The 14,222-nt window shown below is 34.2% G+C and overlaps 1 protein-coding gene across 20 annotated transcripts in view; it reads left to right on the forward strand.

Moving 5' to 3' along the window:
* The window catches only part of CCDC91 (coiled-coil domain containing 91), a 312,578-nt gene that overhangs the window by 226,851 nt on the left and 71,505 nt on the right, over nt 1-14,222 (forward strand). For 18 of the 20 annotated variants that reach the window (XM_048216514.1, XM_026502183.3, XM_048216516.1 and 15 more), the window contains 3 exons: nt 5,685-5,777; nt 5,886-5,954; nt 8,812-8,988. In XM_048216514.1, the coding sequence (XP_048072471.1) occupies nt 5,685-5,777; nt 5,886-5,954; nt 8,812-8,988 (339 nt within the window). The remainder of the gene's footprint in view (nt 1-5,684; nt 5,778-5,885; nt 5,955-8,811; nt 8,989-14,222) is intronic. The other 2 variants (XM_057303312.1, XM_057303316.1) reach the window with 1 other exon arrangement.

A 14,222-nucleotide genomic window follows, 5' to 3' on the forward strand; every position in this document is an offset into this window, starting at 1 on the left:
CGAGCTAACAAGGAGAGCTAGAATTTGAATCCATGTTTTTGTGTCCTTTGATCCATAGTTGGTGCTATTATCCATTATGCTCAAAGTAGAGCAGAATGGTCATGGTCAGACTTTACAGGGAAGGCTCAAATCTAGAAATAGGAAAGACAGCAGTCATGTTGAGAACAAAAATACATTGCAATCTTAATTTATATTGAAATAAGAAAACAATTTGAAAAGTTTCAGAATGGAATGTCTAGAACTACTGCTTTTAGTCTCAGATCATTTTTTCCCTGGATTCAGGTACTCTGTGACAGGAGTAAAGCCCTGATTATAAGGTCTGCTAATTAGCAATATCCATGGAAATGAAATCGGTATGGATTATAGAAGTTAACACTGTATGTTAGTGAAAGATATTTTTGAGATTATTATTGAAAAAAGGTGTGGATGTTCCTTCTGAGGCCTTTACTTTTGAGCGGCAGCTAATCTTTTATATGAAAAAAAATTTCTGTTCATAAATGAACTTTATTATCATACTTTTATCAGCTGTTTGACAGGAAGTCTAGTTAACATTTTTGAGTACCAGATACATTACCTACATTACATCATTTAATTTTCATAACTGTGAAGTTGGCATTATTAACATTGCTTACATAATAAAAGTTAAAAAGAAAAACCCAGAGGCTTAGAAAAATTTAAATTGTACCTTTCATAAGTGAAGAACTAGTGATTGATTCCAGATCTGTCTGATTGCAATGCCCATGTTTGAGGCAGATGTGGTAACCACTACACTATGGAAATAAGATTGCAATGCCCATATTAATTCTAATGAGATATATTGCCTACCAGGGAGATGCCCCCAAAATATAAATGGAACAGAAGAATACCTTTTTTTCATCTTACAGAAATACATAATGCAGTTTTTTTATAATTTTATAATTATGGCTTATATGTTAATCTATTCTTTCAGAAAAGTCTCTCCCCTTAAAGTATGTGTGTCTTTGAGAAAAAGAAAATGTGTTAGTTGATACAGGCATTGATTGCTGAGTCAAGTTTTTGGCTCATTGTGTATATTTCTTGGGATTCCAGTGGGGAGATTCAGCTACCTAAATATTCTACAGTCTTACCCCCCAAAAAAGTTAATTTGTCAAGAATGAGTCCCCTTTCCTTCTAGTTTTTTGATTTTGCCATCTCTATTACCTTCCCTTAAGGGGCCAGATATGGGAGTAGGGGAAAGAGACATACCATGTCCGAGACATAACTATAAGGCTTGGTGAATAGTACGAGTGTATGACTGAAGCTCAGAAAGTCAAAGAAGCAGTCCTTAGAGGTGTAACAGAGAAAGCCCTTAGTTGTATGTTGATTCTAGAGAATCTACTGTAAAGTCCTTGGATTTTATGTTCAGCACTAACTGGGTCCCAGTCTCGGTTTAACTATTACTTAGTCCTCTGAATGTAAGCACTTTATATAACCTGTCTGAAACTCAGTTTGAAAATCAGTGGGATGTAGGTAATAAGACATTTCTGGGTTGTTAGGATTCCCAGAACACTTGTAAAGTTCTCAACACAGTGCTTGGCACATAATGTTGCGTCAGAAACTCAGATATAATTCAATGTTCTAAAAAGTGATTCTAAATCTAGATAAACATGGTGAACTAAACATACTCATCTCTTCTACCTTCTGTACCTCTCCCTCCTCAAAAATCACTAAAATGACACCACGAGGGACCAAAACAAATAAATAAAAACAATAAACTAGCAGGGATAAGATATAGGCAAATATCACTGACTCAACAGAGGCTAACACGTTGCAGTCTTAGCCCGTTAAGATGAAAGCCGTATGAAGCAAGCTGCTCTGTCCTGCTAAAACCCTAGAGTGCCTCAGAAGTAGGAGCCCTAGGTGCTGTGAAGCTCTAAAAGCAGGAGGAGTGGTTAAAAGTCATTCTTAATTCAGATACTTCCTGTACACCCTAGCAAGACAAAGGAGTAATCAAACCTGATAATCTGGCCTCCTAAGACAGGAACTAAAAACTGGGAGATTAAACCAAAATCCATCTTACAGTGAGCTTTCCACCCACACCCCCTTCGCCCATATCCTACCAGTGAGAAGATTGGGGAATTTTTTTTCTAGGCAAAAAGAGCAGCTGAAGAGAAAATGGTGATATATAGACTGGACATTTGGGAATTGCCACCCCAATCATGAAAAGGCCACGTTTTTGCAGTTCCTGGGAAGCTCCCCCACATACAGAGAATTTCCTACCAGCATTTTTGTGTCTGAGATGTTAGTATGCATGGACTGAAAAAGATGACCAAACATTGGAGAAACCTCTTAAATGAGAAAATTACTGACTCAAAATCCCCCCACAAGAAAAGGAACTTTGAGAAAAACAGAGCTAATGTGGAAATAGAAGGGCCCTTGCCCCCCCCCATAACTATAATCAGTACATTCAAAAAGAAGAGAAAGAACAGAAAAGATACAACAAAAATTCCCATTTTCGAACAGGGAGAGTGATGAAATAAACAGCCATGATTGACTCATAGCAGATACCAAATATTGCTGGGATCCCTGTGCCAACAGTGGAACGGTTTCCTTGATTAGTTGTTCATCCAGTCCGTGATTCCATTCTCCAGGACCATCTACCTGAATCTACCTTGTTCTTTGTCCGACTGTTGATAGTAAAGGTGTAATTTCTCATTTTCCTTCTAGATACAGTTTGAGGGCATGCATTAAAATATAAACCATCCTCAGTCATCAACCTGCCAATACCAACCCTAGAAATAGTTCATAAAGCCATAATTGTACAAGTTCCCAAGACGCACAAAAATCAAGATTTTTTTAAAAGGGAAATATTGTGAATATAAATATGTAAGTGGGACATAGTAAAATGTATAGTTAGTGTAATAAAAATAATAGCATAATTATGTTTATGTAGAAATAACTCAATATTGTTGAGTTCGAAATGACTACGGTTGTTATAAACTTATTATGTAAAATGTTTACATATAACTGTGTATTTACGTACACAGCCCTCCAGAAGGATGTTTGCCTAAATGCTGTCATTTAGGTGATAGAACACTGGGTGATTTTTCACCACTTCTTTACATTTTTCACAATCAGCATATGACACTTTTATAAAAATAATATATTTTATGTTTATATTGTTCTTGATTAGATACTTGTAGATTATTCATTTTATAAATTGACTGATTTTAAGAGTTAACTTCTCTCATGCCATTCAGCATCTTTCTGAATCCTCTCTCCTAATATTAATTAGTGTTTTTTCAGAAAATGATCTTATTTTAATGTCATTCTGAAAAGAACAAAATCAGAAGTATAGATTAGTCAAATTATTTTTTTTAAAGATTTTATTTATTTATTTGACAGAGAGAGAGGGAGTGAGAGAGAACAAGCAGGGGTAGCAGCAGAGGGAAAGGGAGAAGCAGGCTCCTGGCTGAGCAGGGAGCCCAATGAGGGGCTCCATCCCGGGACCTTAAGATCATGACCTGAGCTGAAGGCAGATGCTTAACCAACTGAGCCACCCAGGCGCCCCTAGTCAAATTCTTTTAAAGCCAAATGCAAGTGAGGCATTACCTGACATTACAACTTGTAGTAAATAGCTTTTAGTTACTGGGTAACGTCTAGGCAATACTGAGGCCACGTTTAGCTAGTAGGTAATTATTACTGTTGATAATGAGTGTACTGATATGATTATTGCTGAAGCGATTCATTAGAGACCTGGCAATTTACATAACTTCTCTAAGTCTCAGATCACTCATCTGAAACAAGAAAGAATATTGAGTGATTTAGCAGTTTGTTGTGGATTTAACTACATGTGGTACAACTACATGTAAAGCCCTTTTAACAATGCCTAAAACCTTAAAAATACCCCCAAAATGTTAGCTATTATGACCTATGTGTATAAGAAAAGTCGGTAACCTAATTATATTTTCTCAAGGAAATTGATGATTTTATTTAGAGTATATTTTATGTAGGCTACTTCTTTCCAATGGTAATTTCGAGTTTATTCTTGTAGAAGAAAGCTCAACAGTAGTCTTCTATTATAGTGTACTGTCAGAATGAAGAAATAATGTTCAGGAATGAACTTTCTAAACACGGCATTGTCAGTTTAGCTAACATACCCTCTTTAACTAGTTCTTAGACCACTGGAGAAACTTGGCCTACTTACAATTAATTACTTAATGATTTCTATTAGTCTGACTTATTAATGTAACAGTTCTTTTTAAGAAGAAATAATTTTCAAAGTTATTAATGACTCTGAAAAGTTTTTTTTGTAGTGTAATTCTAATGGTTTTTATTGGTTTTCTATTTCATTATGTTTACCCCTACCCCCAAAGCCTAAATTGAATATTTTTGCTCTCATATGAGAATTGTATTTATGATTTCTAAATCTAATTATTTGCCTGGTATAACACTTCTAAACTGTTTCTCTTGTGTGTATTAGGATTAGGTATTTTTTTCTGATTTGATGACATTTATGTGTATCTAGATTTACTAAGAATATGAAATTAAAGTCACAGTACATAGCATACGGTAAGTCTACTGATTTGTGAGCTGCTTTTCACAAATACATATGGTACCAATAATTTCTCATAATCAAGTCATAATCTGTATCCCAGATTGGATTTTTTTTTTTAATGAAAAAGCACATCGTGTGATTTTTCTTATTTCTTGAAAAATAAACGTAAAAAGTAACATTATAATTAAAAATAGGAATAATGGATTCTCTTAACTAGACATGGCTGTTTGGTCACTTACTGTTCATGTAGACTGCCTCCCTAAAAAGTATTTTAACTCAGAACAACTTTGAAAGACATAGATCCGTTTTAAAATATTGGGTATTCAAATAAGTTCGTATTTAAAGAAGACTTGAAAGTCAGAAAAATCAGAGAAAATACTCTTCTTTGCCCTTTAGTAACTGAATGAGAAATCTGTGTAAGTAGGAATATATATTTTCTTTTTGGTTTTGTTTCCTCATAAGAGCGCTGTTCCAGAACAAGTATCTGGCTTCTCTGTGTTGAAGATATCAATGCTACAAAAGTTGAATTTTCTTAGAAAACTCTAAATTCCAAGTGCCCAATCCATGATAACTGGCTAATGGTTGTGTGTGCTTTTTTGCTAGCACATTGGAATGAGAGTAAATACATGAATTCTGTATATTGTAACATTAGCTATCACATACATCCTTTCACTGTTTTGTTTTCTGAATCTATGGTAAAGTCTTAGAGTGAGAACAGTAATAAATCTTTGAGTTTCTTAAACAGTGCTTTACTAGGAACACAATATGTTATGATCATCATTCATCAAACATCAGTTATTTGATTGCTTCTTTTGCTGCAAACTAATAATTTTAGTGAGTAATTTTGCTAAATTTAATTTTGATTAAAGACATTTTATCATTTCTGATTCAGTTTCCAATTTGGAGTAGTTGTGCTTAAGTTAGATCTCCTGTCATGTACTTCGCTGAGTCTGGGGCCACAAAAAGATATCTTGGCTGAGTGGAAAAAGGTGAATTCGGTGTTTTTTTCTTGTAAGTCTTGTAAGTCTTCATTTCAGCCGTCTACCCATTGTTTCCTCTAGTGACTACTTCCATACAACCAGGCAAATGACTTCTACCTGCTGTACTCCTTGTTGATAGATTATTGGTCTCAGAGCCATGATCATAATCCATTTACCTTTCCTTGTAGCACCAGAGGCTCCTTGAAATGCTAGATACAGAGAAGGAACTGTTGAAAGAAAAAATAAAGGAAGCTTTGATTCAGCAATCTCAAGAACAGAAGGTAAGACTGTAAGTTTGCTCAGAGTATAGAAACAATGTGTTCTATTACCTCAAATAATTACCTCAAATAATACATTTATTGTCTACCCAACTGTCTTATCATTTACAGGAAATATTGGAAAAATGTTTGGAAGAAGAAAGGCAAAGAAATAAAGAGGCATTAGTATCTGCTGCAAAGGTATTTCTGTCTGTAATAATGGGTTTCTTTGTAAGTAAGTGGAATTTAAAGACTGACTTCATTAGTGGTATAGTCAATCTACCTTTTTTGTGTAAAACCTCATTACAGTGAAATCAAGAGTTTTTTTTCTCTCTTGTTTTTCCTGTTAAACTTAGAATGCTGCTATACTTATTATTATTAAATTTACATTACACAGAACTGGAATGACATTAAAATACTGCATATTTAGATTATTATTGTTAAAAGAGAACATATGTTGGGACACTAATAAGCACTTGGTATTTAATAGGTATCATCCCAAATAATGGATGTGTATATATGTGTGTATATTTATAAAAAGATATGTGATTTTTAAAGCCAACTTTGAAATACCTCTTCTGAGTAGTGTGTCCATAGATATTAAGTATACATATGCCAACAAATACATAGTACTAACTTTTGAGATTTGGATTTAAATTTAAATTCAGTAAGCAAATATTTTGAAAGTTTCATATTCGTACATCACTGTGCCAGGGGTGAAATTTAAGGGATGACTGTGATTTTGTCTTAAAGAATTTACAATCACGTATTACTTATTATCAATAAGGCAGGGTGGAATGCATTAAATTATATGACTATATAGATAGTACTTCTGTGCCACGAGTTTTTAACCATAAATTACTTCAGAAATTAGCTTGAAGAGTGACTAGTGTCCTGAATTGTGAGTCTGAATTTTATTCCGTAGGAAAGGGCAGCAGACACATTGAAATATTTGAGTGTAGGTATGACGTAATGATAATTTACATTAATTTGGGGGAAATTAGAGGCAAGAAAGTTTAGAGGCAAGGAAAAAATTAATAGAGTGTGTCCAAAGTCTGTATAAAAGATAGTGAGTAGCAGAAATAAAGTATTACTAATAGTTTAAAAGAAAGAAAGAGTCAAATTCTAGAAATAGGAGATGAAATCGGCATGTATTTTTGGTGTGGATAATATAGAAGGAGGCCAGTTTGGGAACGCTCAGAGTATGGCCTCAGAAACAACATGGAAAGTGGTACTATTTCTTTGGTATAAAGTTTGAGGTGCCTGTGGTATATTCAGATGACAAGGCAAAGAGGCGACTAAATCTACCTGGCAGCTCAGAGGAGAAAGGAATGACCTGCAGATGCTAATATGGTTTGTTTCTTTTTTTTTTAGCAGACAGATGGTAATGGTAATCATGGAAGCTATTGTTATGTATAATCACCTCACAGGAGAGTACACAGTAACAAGTGGTACAAGGCATGAGCCCTGAAAGAACTCCAAAATTTAAAATCCAGGGAAAGAAGGAAGTTACAAAGTACTGAACAGAGTCAGCCATATAAGTAGAAATAAAAGCAGCATGCTGTTATGCAAACCAAGAAAAGGAAAACAGAAATAGTCAACCATGTAGAAGGTCACTTTGACATCGAGATAAATAGGGATTAAAAAAAAAACAAACATGTTATTTGGATTTAACAAAATGGAAAGCATTGGTAAGCACAGTAAGAGAGTAGTTTCAGAGAATTGTAGAGTAAAAGAGGAGTTCAGAAAATGGTAACTCACTTTGATAACCTGTCTCAAATTTGGCTAACTGGAAGAAAGAGAAGAGTGTGAAGGGTGGGCATCAAAAGTGGGAGGACCATGGACTTTACTGCATCCCAAAGTATGATGGTTTTCTTGAGAGAAATTCTTGTGTTTGAGTTGCAACTGAAGTCGACAGTTTTCATGGAAAACCATTTTACTGAATAACAGGGGTTATGCAGACTTTAGTATTTGGCAGATGTTTTCTCCAAAGTAAACAGAGTGAGCCCAGCATCTCCAGAAAACTAACAGTTTTTGTTGCCAATGATAAAAGTTGAGCTTTAAAACAAAATTAGAATTTTGGAAAATTTGTATCTGCTTTCAGATACTTAAAAGACTTTTCTGATGGGATTGATGGTGATATTAACAAATGTGACCTTCATTTTTGTTATGATATGATGCAACGTGTCAACATCTAGAGGAGATGCGTAATTTACTGAATCGATATTTTCCAAATAAAAATGCTTAAGAAATTCATGCATTGATAAAGGACTCATCTGAAGTGCAAGAAAAGAAAATGTAGCAGAATACAAAAATTTCATTCCCACTATGTGATTTTCCTTATTGTGACTACCCTTTAAGAACTATTTCTTGTTAAGTTTTGGTATAAAATCACCAATATCTACCAAAGATCTAAACTGGCTACTAGTACTCTTCCCTTTTCTACTGCATTATCAGTGTGAGACTGAGTTTTCCTTATGTACTTAAACCAAAAGCCATACTACAGATTTAATACAGAAGGCAGATATGAGAACCCAGCTGTCCTCTATTAAGTCAAATATTAAGGAGGTCCACAGATATTCTTCTCACTTCTTCTTTTTGGAAAATATAGTTATTTTTCATTAAAGATATTATTAATATATAGTGCATTTAATATTAATATAAAATGAATAATTTTTATTTTGTCTTGATTTGAGTTCCTAATACAGTAATCTTAATATGAATAACCAACAAAAAAAAAGCTTTTTGAAGTACTCCATAATTTTTAAGAATGTAGAGAGATTCTAAGACCAAATCGTTTAAAAACTGCTACTTTAAGCTAAGGCTTAGTTTCTGTGAAGTTTATATGTGCCTTGGAAATAATGTATGAATATTTGTACAAAAACAAGTAATTGATCTGATTTTACACCAGTTATTAAGTATGCATAAAAACAACAGTGTCTAAACCCTATAGAATTCAAATTTTGTACCTTTTAGGTTAACCCAAGTCTTTCTTATTCAAGAACTTATCCAGTCAGTCATTCAAATATTTTCATTTGAGTCGTTATTTGTTTTGAAGCTTGAGAAAGAAGCAATGAAGGATGCAGTTTTAAAAGCCATAGAAGAAGAAAGGAAAAATTTGGAAAAAGCCCATGCTGAAGAAAGGGAGTTATGGAAGACTGAGCATGCAAAAGATCAAGAAAAAGTATCTCAGGCAATTCAAAAAGCTATACAAGAGCAAAGAAAAATAAGTCAGGTTAGTAAAATTAACTCTTTGTAAGGACTTTCTTTTTCCTTATTTTTCTCAAAATGAAGTTTCCCTATTATTACTTTATCTTAAAATCACCTTAGTGGACGTATCAGTGTTATTTTGCCTTTAATAATATTTTAAATGAATAATTTTTAATATATCAGTGTACTTCTACTTTCTGATATTGAAAATCCAAACCTATAATTTTATCTTTATATCATTTTTTAAAAAGTCAAAATCCAAACTTATGTTTAGTTATTGCAACTACGTAAACCTCTGGTTTAATTTTTTTTCTTTTTTCACGAATACACACATACACACATAATCAATACGAAATAATAAATATAGGTAGAAAACAGTTTGATTCTATTAATTATGTCTTGTTTATGTATCTGTAGATCTGTAGTTGATACCGATAATTAACAGGACCTCACAGATAATCCCCGTGGTTTCATAAAAGGTATTACATATCAACGAGTATGGCCTACATACAAAATAACTTTTGTCTACTTATCTGAACAGTTAAAAACTACAGTACTTTCATTTTCCATAACTGAATTTGCATAGCTCTATTTTCCATGTTTTTAGTCTTTTTATTACATAGGCAGTGAGATACCTGAATAAATCTTCCCTTAAACAGGTATAAAAGCAAAAAATAACATTTGTAGAAGTCTTTGCTTTCCATGATCACAGTGTTATATATGCTACCATTGTTTATTCAACCACGCATTATAAATGTAGCTAAAATGGCTAACATTTACGAAACAACCTAGAAGATTTTCTTATAATTCATTAGCTAATCTTAATGAAGCCCTAAAAAAGTCAGTGCTTTTAATATCCAGGATAAGTATTATATACTTTTTTAAAAATGTCATTTAAATTTATTCTTTTTTTTTTTTAAAGATTTTTTAATTTACTTGACAGAGAGGCAGCCAGCAGGAGAGGGAACTCAAGCAGGGAGAATGGGAGAGGAAGAAGCAGGCTCCCAGCATAGCAGGGAGCCCGATGCAGGGCTCTATCCCAGGACCCTGGGATCATGCCCTGAGCTGAAGGCAGATGCTTAATGACTGAGCCACCCAGGCGCCTCATAAAATATCATTTAAATTTATTCTTGAGCACATAGTTACCCATTTGTTATAAAAATTAAACAGATCTTTAGGTAGTATTTGTGGTAAGAAAACAGTAGTGTAGTGATAGGTTTTATTCTTTTATTTCCTTGCTTTTTTCTGTTAGAGTAATGATTACATTCTAATTCTTCTGTTGTTAGTATCATCAAATACATATTGAGCACATATTGTATATAAGATGTTTAATTGTCAGTTTAGTTGGTTGGAATTCTATGCTAGTAAGGTCAAGATCTTTGGTTAAGTTCTGATTTGGGAGAGTTTACTTAAAACTTTTTGTGACCACAGACCACTCCTCTAACTTCACATAGACGTGGGCTATTAGTCACCATGAAATCGGGCAGGAGTGCATGAATAAATGAGCACATGTTCATCACTCAAACAGAAAAGTATATGTCATAAAGAGCATGCTTCTCTGCTGGTTTGTCAGGAGCATTCTTGTCTATAGAAAACACTACAGTATATGATATACTTTAACATTTGTTTGCCACGGAGTACTGTGAAGATAATCCAACATGTCATGAGTAAATGCACTGTATTTATTTTCTTTCAAATGTTTGCATATTTTAGGTGCATGAGAGAAAGAGAGTATGTGGGTGTGGTATGCGTGTATATGTGTATTTAACTGCTTTGTGGCTAAGAGAATTGAACAGAGAACATATATAGCAGAAAGAACAATGTGTCCAGTTAACTCTCAGGTTTTCACATGTGAGGTGGTAATGTCAAATGTTCAGTCTTCTCAAATAGCTTTCATTTTCATGTAGTTGTAGTAAGAAACTACAACCAAACAGTTGTCATTGCATTCGCCCCTTACAGCTTCATAGTCCTAGTCTAGAAAATTGACAAACTACTTCTCTTGGGAGCCATATGAGGTTCATATCTCTTTTGTTTATTTAGGCCAGTAGGGTAAGCAAACAAATTGACATGGTCAAACTTACTCTTCAGTCTTTCACATTAATGATTGAAGTGACTGCCTGGTATGTTCCAAGGACTGTACTTACTTCTGGTGATAGAGTAATAAGAAAAAACCAACAACTCACCTGCCTTCTTGTGAAAAAGACTGACAGGACAGTATTAAAGGTATAACATAGTGAAATAGTGACCAGTGTCATGATTAAAATGAGTCTGTATAAGGTCTGGAGAGCCATGGAACCAATATATAAATAAGGTGGTCAGGCAAGGACGCTAAGGAGTCAGCATTTGAACTGAGGTCTGCATTGAAGTGAGGAGTTTACTTCGTGGATAGTTGGGAAAAGAATGTTTCAGGCAGAGGAATAGCAAGTACAAAGGCTCTGTAGCAGAAAGATGACTGGTGTAATTAAAACTGTATGGTACTGTTATGGATACAGAACAGACAGACCAATGGATTAGGATGGAATACAAAAGGACATAAAATTTTCTGTAATTCACAAATCTGTAAAGATGATGTTACAAATTAGGTAGGATAAGTTACTCTAGCAAATCATGGGTTTTAATCTGAGTTGCATGGAAGGGGACCCATACAGTCTGTGAATTTATGAAATTATGCAAAACTATGTATATGTGCAGATTTTTCTACAGAAATAGTCCATAGTTTTTATTAGATTCTCAAAAGTGTCTTACTAATTAACCCAGAAAAGATTGAAAATAATTGTAACTGGCTGCCCATTTCTTTCTGGACTTCATACACTAAAACGAATTTCAAGTAGATTAAATATTTAAACTTGTAAATTTAATGTACCAAAAGGCAGTTGGGCAAATATTGATATTCTCTAATTTGCAGACTAAAGATGTCTGCAAATTAGCTTCTCCATAAAGAGAATGATAACACTAGCAAAAATTGTCAAAATCAACTTTTTCAGAACTCTGGATATTAACCAAAGGTTTCAACAACCCAAGGAGTATTTATTCAGCAAAAATAGTTAAAGCTCACTAAGAACTGCAAGCTTTGTAGATTTTTAACTTGCTTTTTACTCTCACCCCGTTCTCCGTGGTTCCATAGTAGCTTTAAAAAGAAGTAGCTTCACAACCATGGTAGCTATGAAAACCAGCAATGTAGAAGCCACCGGAAGGGGGCAGACTAAATTAGGAGCTCTGCAAAAAAACCTGTCTCGAGAGAATTACTACTGGTTGACCTATCTGGTAGCTTCCCAGAAAGTCCTCATTTGGTTGGAGCTTGCTTAGTGAGAAAGCCCAGTCCTCATAATGTTTGTCAGAAACAATAAGTGGCAATTGTTTAACCTCTGCCTGAGACAGATATACCACTTGGTCAAACAAGAGCCTGGCCAGAAAACTTAGAAGGGAAATTTGGGAAATGTGATTATTATAGGTGGCTTTGAAAAGCTCTGACTTTTAAAAATAATCCTGGATTTCTTGAAGGTCATACACATGTACAAGATTGTGCATCTGCCCAAGAAAGACCTGAGAAGACCCTAATCTCTCACCACTGACTGATTTTGATTCTATGCAAGCAAAAAGTGAAGGCTAAGGCAGAGTGGTAAACTGGCAGTGTTAAAGGTATAACCCAGCACACATACTCCCTTGGCGAATGATGGATCACTTATCTAATTCAAGGTATTTAAGGAATGCACTGTCTAATTATTTGCTGACCACTGAGCTAACCCAGCAGAGACTGCAGTGGCTAAACGTGACAAGAAATACAGACTTTGCAGAATTAGGTCAGAGAAGTTTCTAGACAAATAACAGCAATAACAGTGACGCCTGAGAGCTGAAGGAGATCTGATTTCTAGAGTTGCTATATTATATTATGTTAATGTCCATTTTTGTCAACAGTAGGAGATATGCAAAGAAACAGGAAGGGTATGGCTCATGCATAGGAAAACCAAAGCAGTCAGTGGAAGATATGTTGATGTTGGACTTAACAAGGACAATTCTGCTATTACAAATATGTTAAAAGAATGAAAGGAGATCATTTCTCAAGATTTATAAGCCTCCTCAACTTATACATTATGCGTATGTATGCTCTTCAGAAACTAGCACTAGAAATTGTTGAAGGACTGCTCTGTTTTTTAAAATGCCCCTCCTTGCTGTAAAAGCAAGATTACAGATACATGGGTGTACAGTTATTTTCCTTCCTACTATTACCTACACTCAGAGAGTACTTACATTTTTTGGAGGGGAAAAGGCCCTAACCTCTTATCTTGTAGTTTATAATTCTCTTACACCGTATATCAAATTCAAACACCTACTTATTTGACTGACCTTCCCATTGACCTGAGAACTTCGTGTCTCAATCATGTTTATGTTTTGGAGGCCCTAGCCTAATATGTAGCTTATAGAATGTGTTGCAGAAAACTAATCATTGTCCTTAAATATCAGGATCCAAACTTTCATACAATTAATTCAGGAAGATGACTTTTAAGACTTAATTGTTTTCATCCAAAATTCTCAAGTAAATATATAGACATCATTTCATGAATTAATCAACATTAATTCCATAGAAAGGCAAATTGGGAAACAATGAAGTACTACAGTTTGGTTTGTTAAAAAATTCCTTGAAGTTAATTTTCCTGAATTACCTAAGTTGCAGCACCAGAAATATAATTTATAAATAGACATTACCCCTAGGCTACTCATGCTAGGAATGTGAAGTTTTGCCTGTTGAACTTGTTCATACCCTTATAATCACAGGATTTTAATTGTGAATTTTAGATTTCATTTAATGTCCTTGTTACTACTTTTAGGAAAATACCTAGAATATTAGACATTACAAAAGTTGACAGAATATTATTGTTTCTTTTAACATTAACAGAAAACAATAATAGTTTCTCTATGTTTAAGTTTCACTTAACTGGCTTTATTCTCTACAAATATTTTAGGCTGCTAGCTAAAAACCTATTTTTATGGAAGTTTTTCTTCAACTTTGGCTGTGGGAAATAGTAACATAGTAGTAGTAGCAGTGGTGGTGGGGACGGCAATAACTCTACCACTATTGGCTCTCATTAAATTCATAACTTAGAAGTACCAGGCAGTTTTCTCCTCATTTTTTCATGTTTTATCTCACTTAGTACTCACAAGAGGCAGAAACGATTATCTCCATTTTTACAAATGCAGAAATTAAAGCTTAGGAAGATTATGTAACTTGCTCAAGGCCATAGTAACTCCTTAGAAGAGACA

This window comes from Ursus arctos, unplaced genomic scaffold (assembly GCF_023065955.2).
Source record: "Ursus arctos isolate Adak ecotype North America unplaced genomic scaffold, UrsArc2.0 scaffold_26, whole genome shotgun sequence".
NCBI lineage: Eukaryota > Metazoa > Chordata > Mammalia > Carnivora > Ursidae > Ursus > Ursus arctos.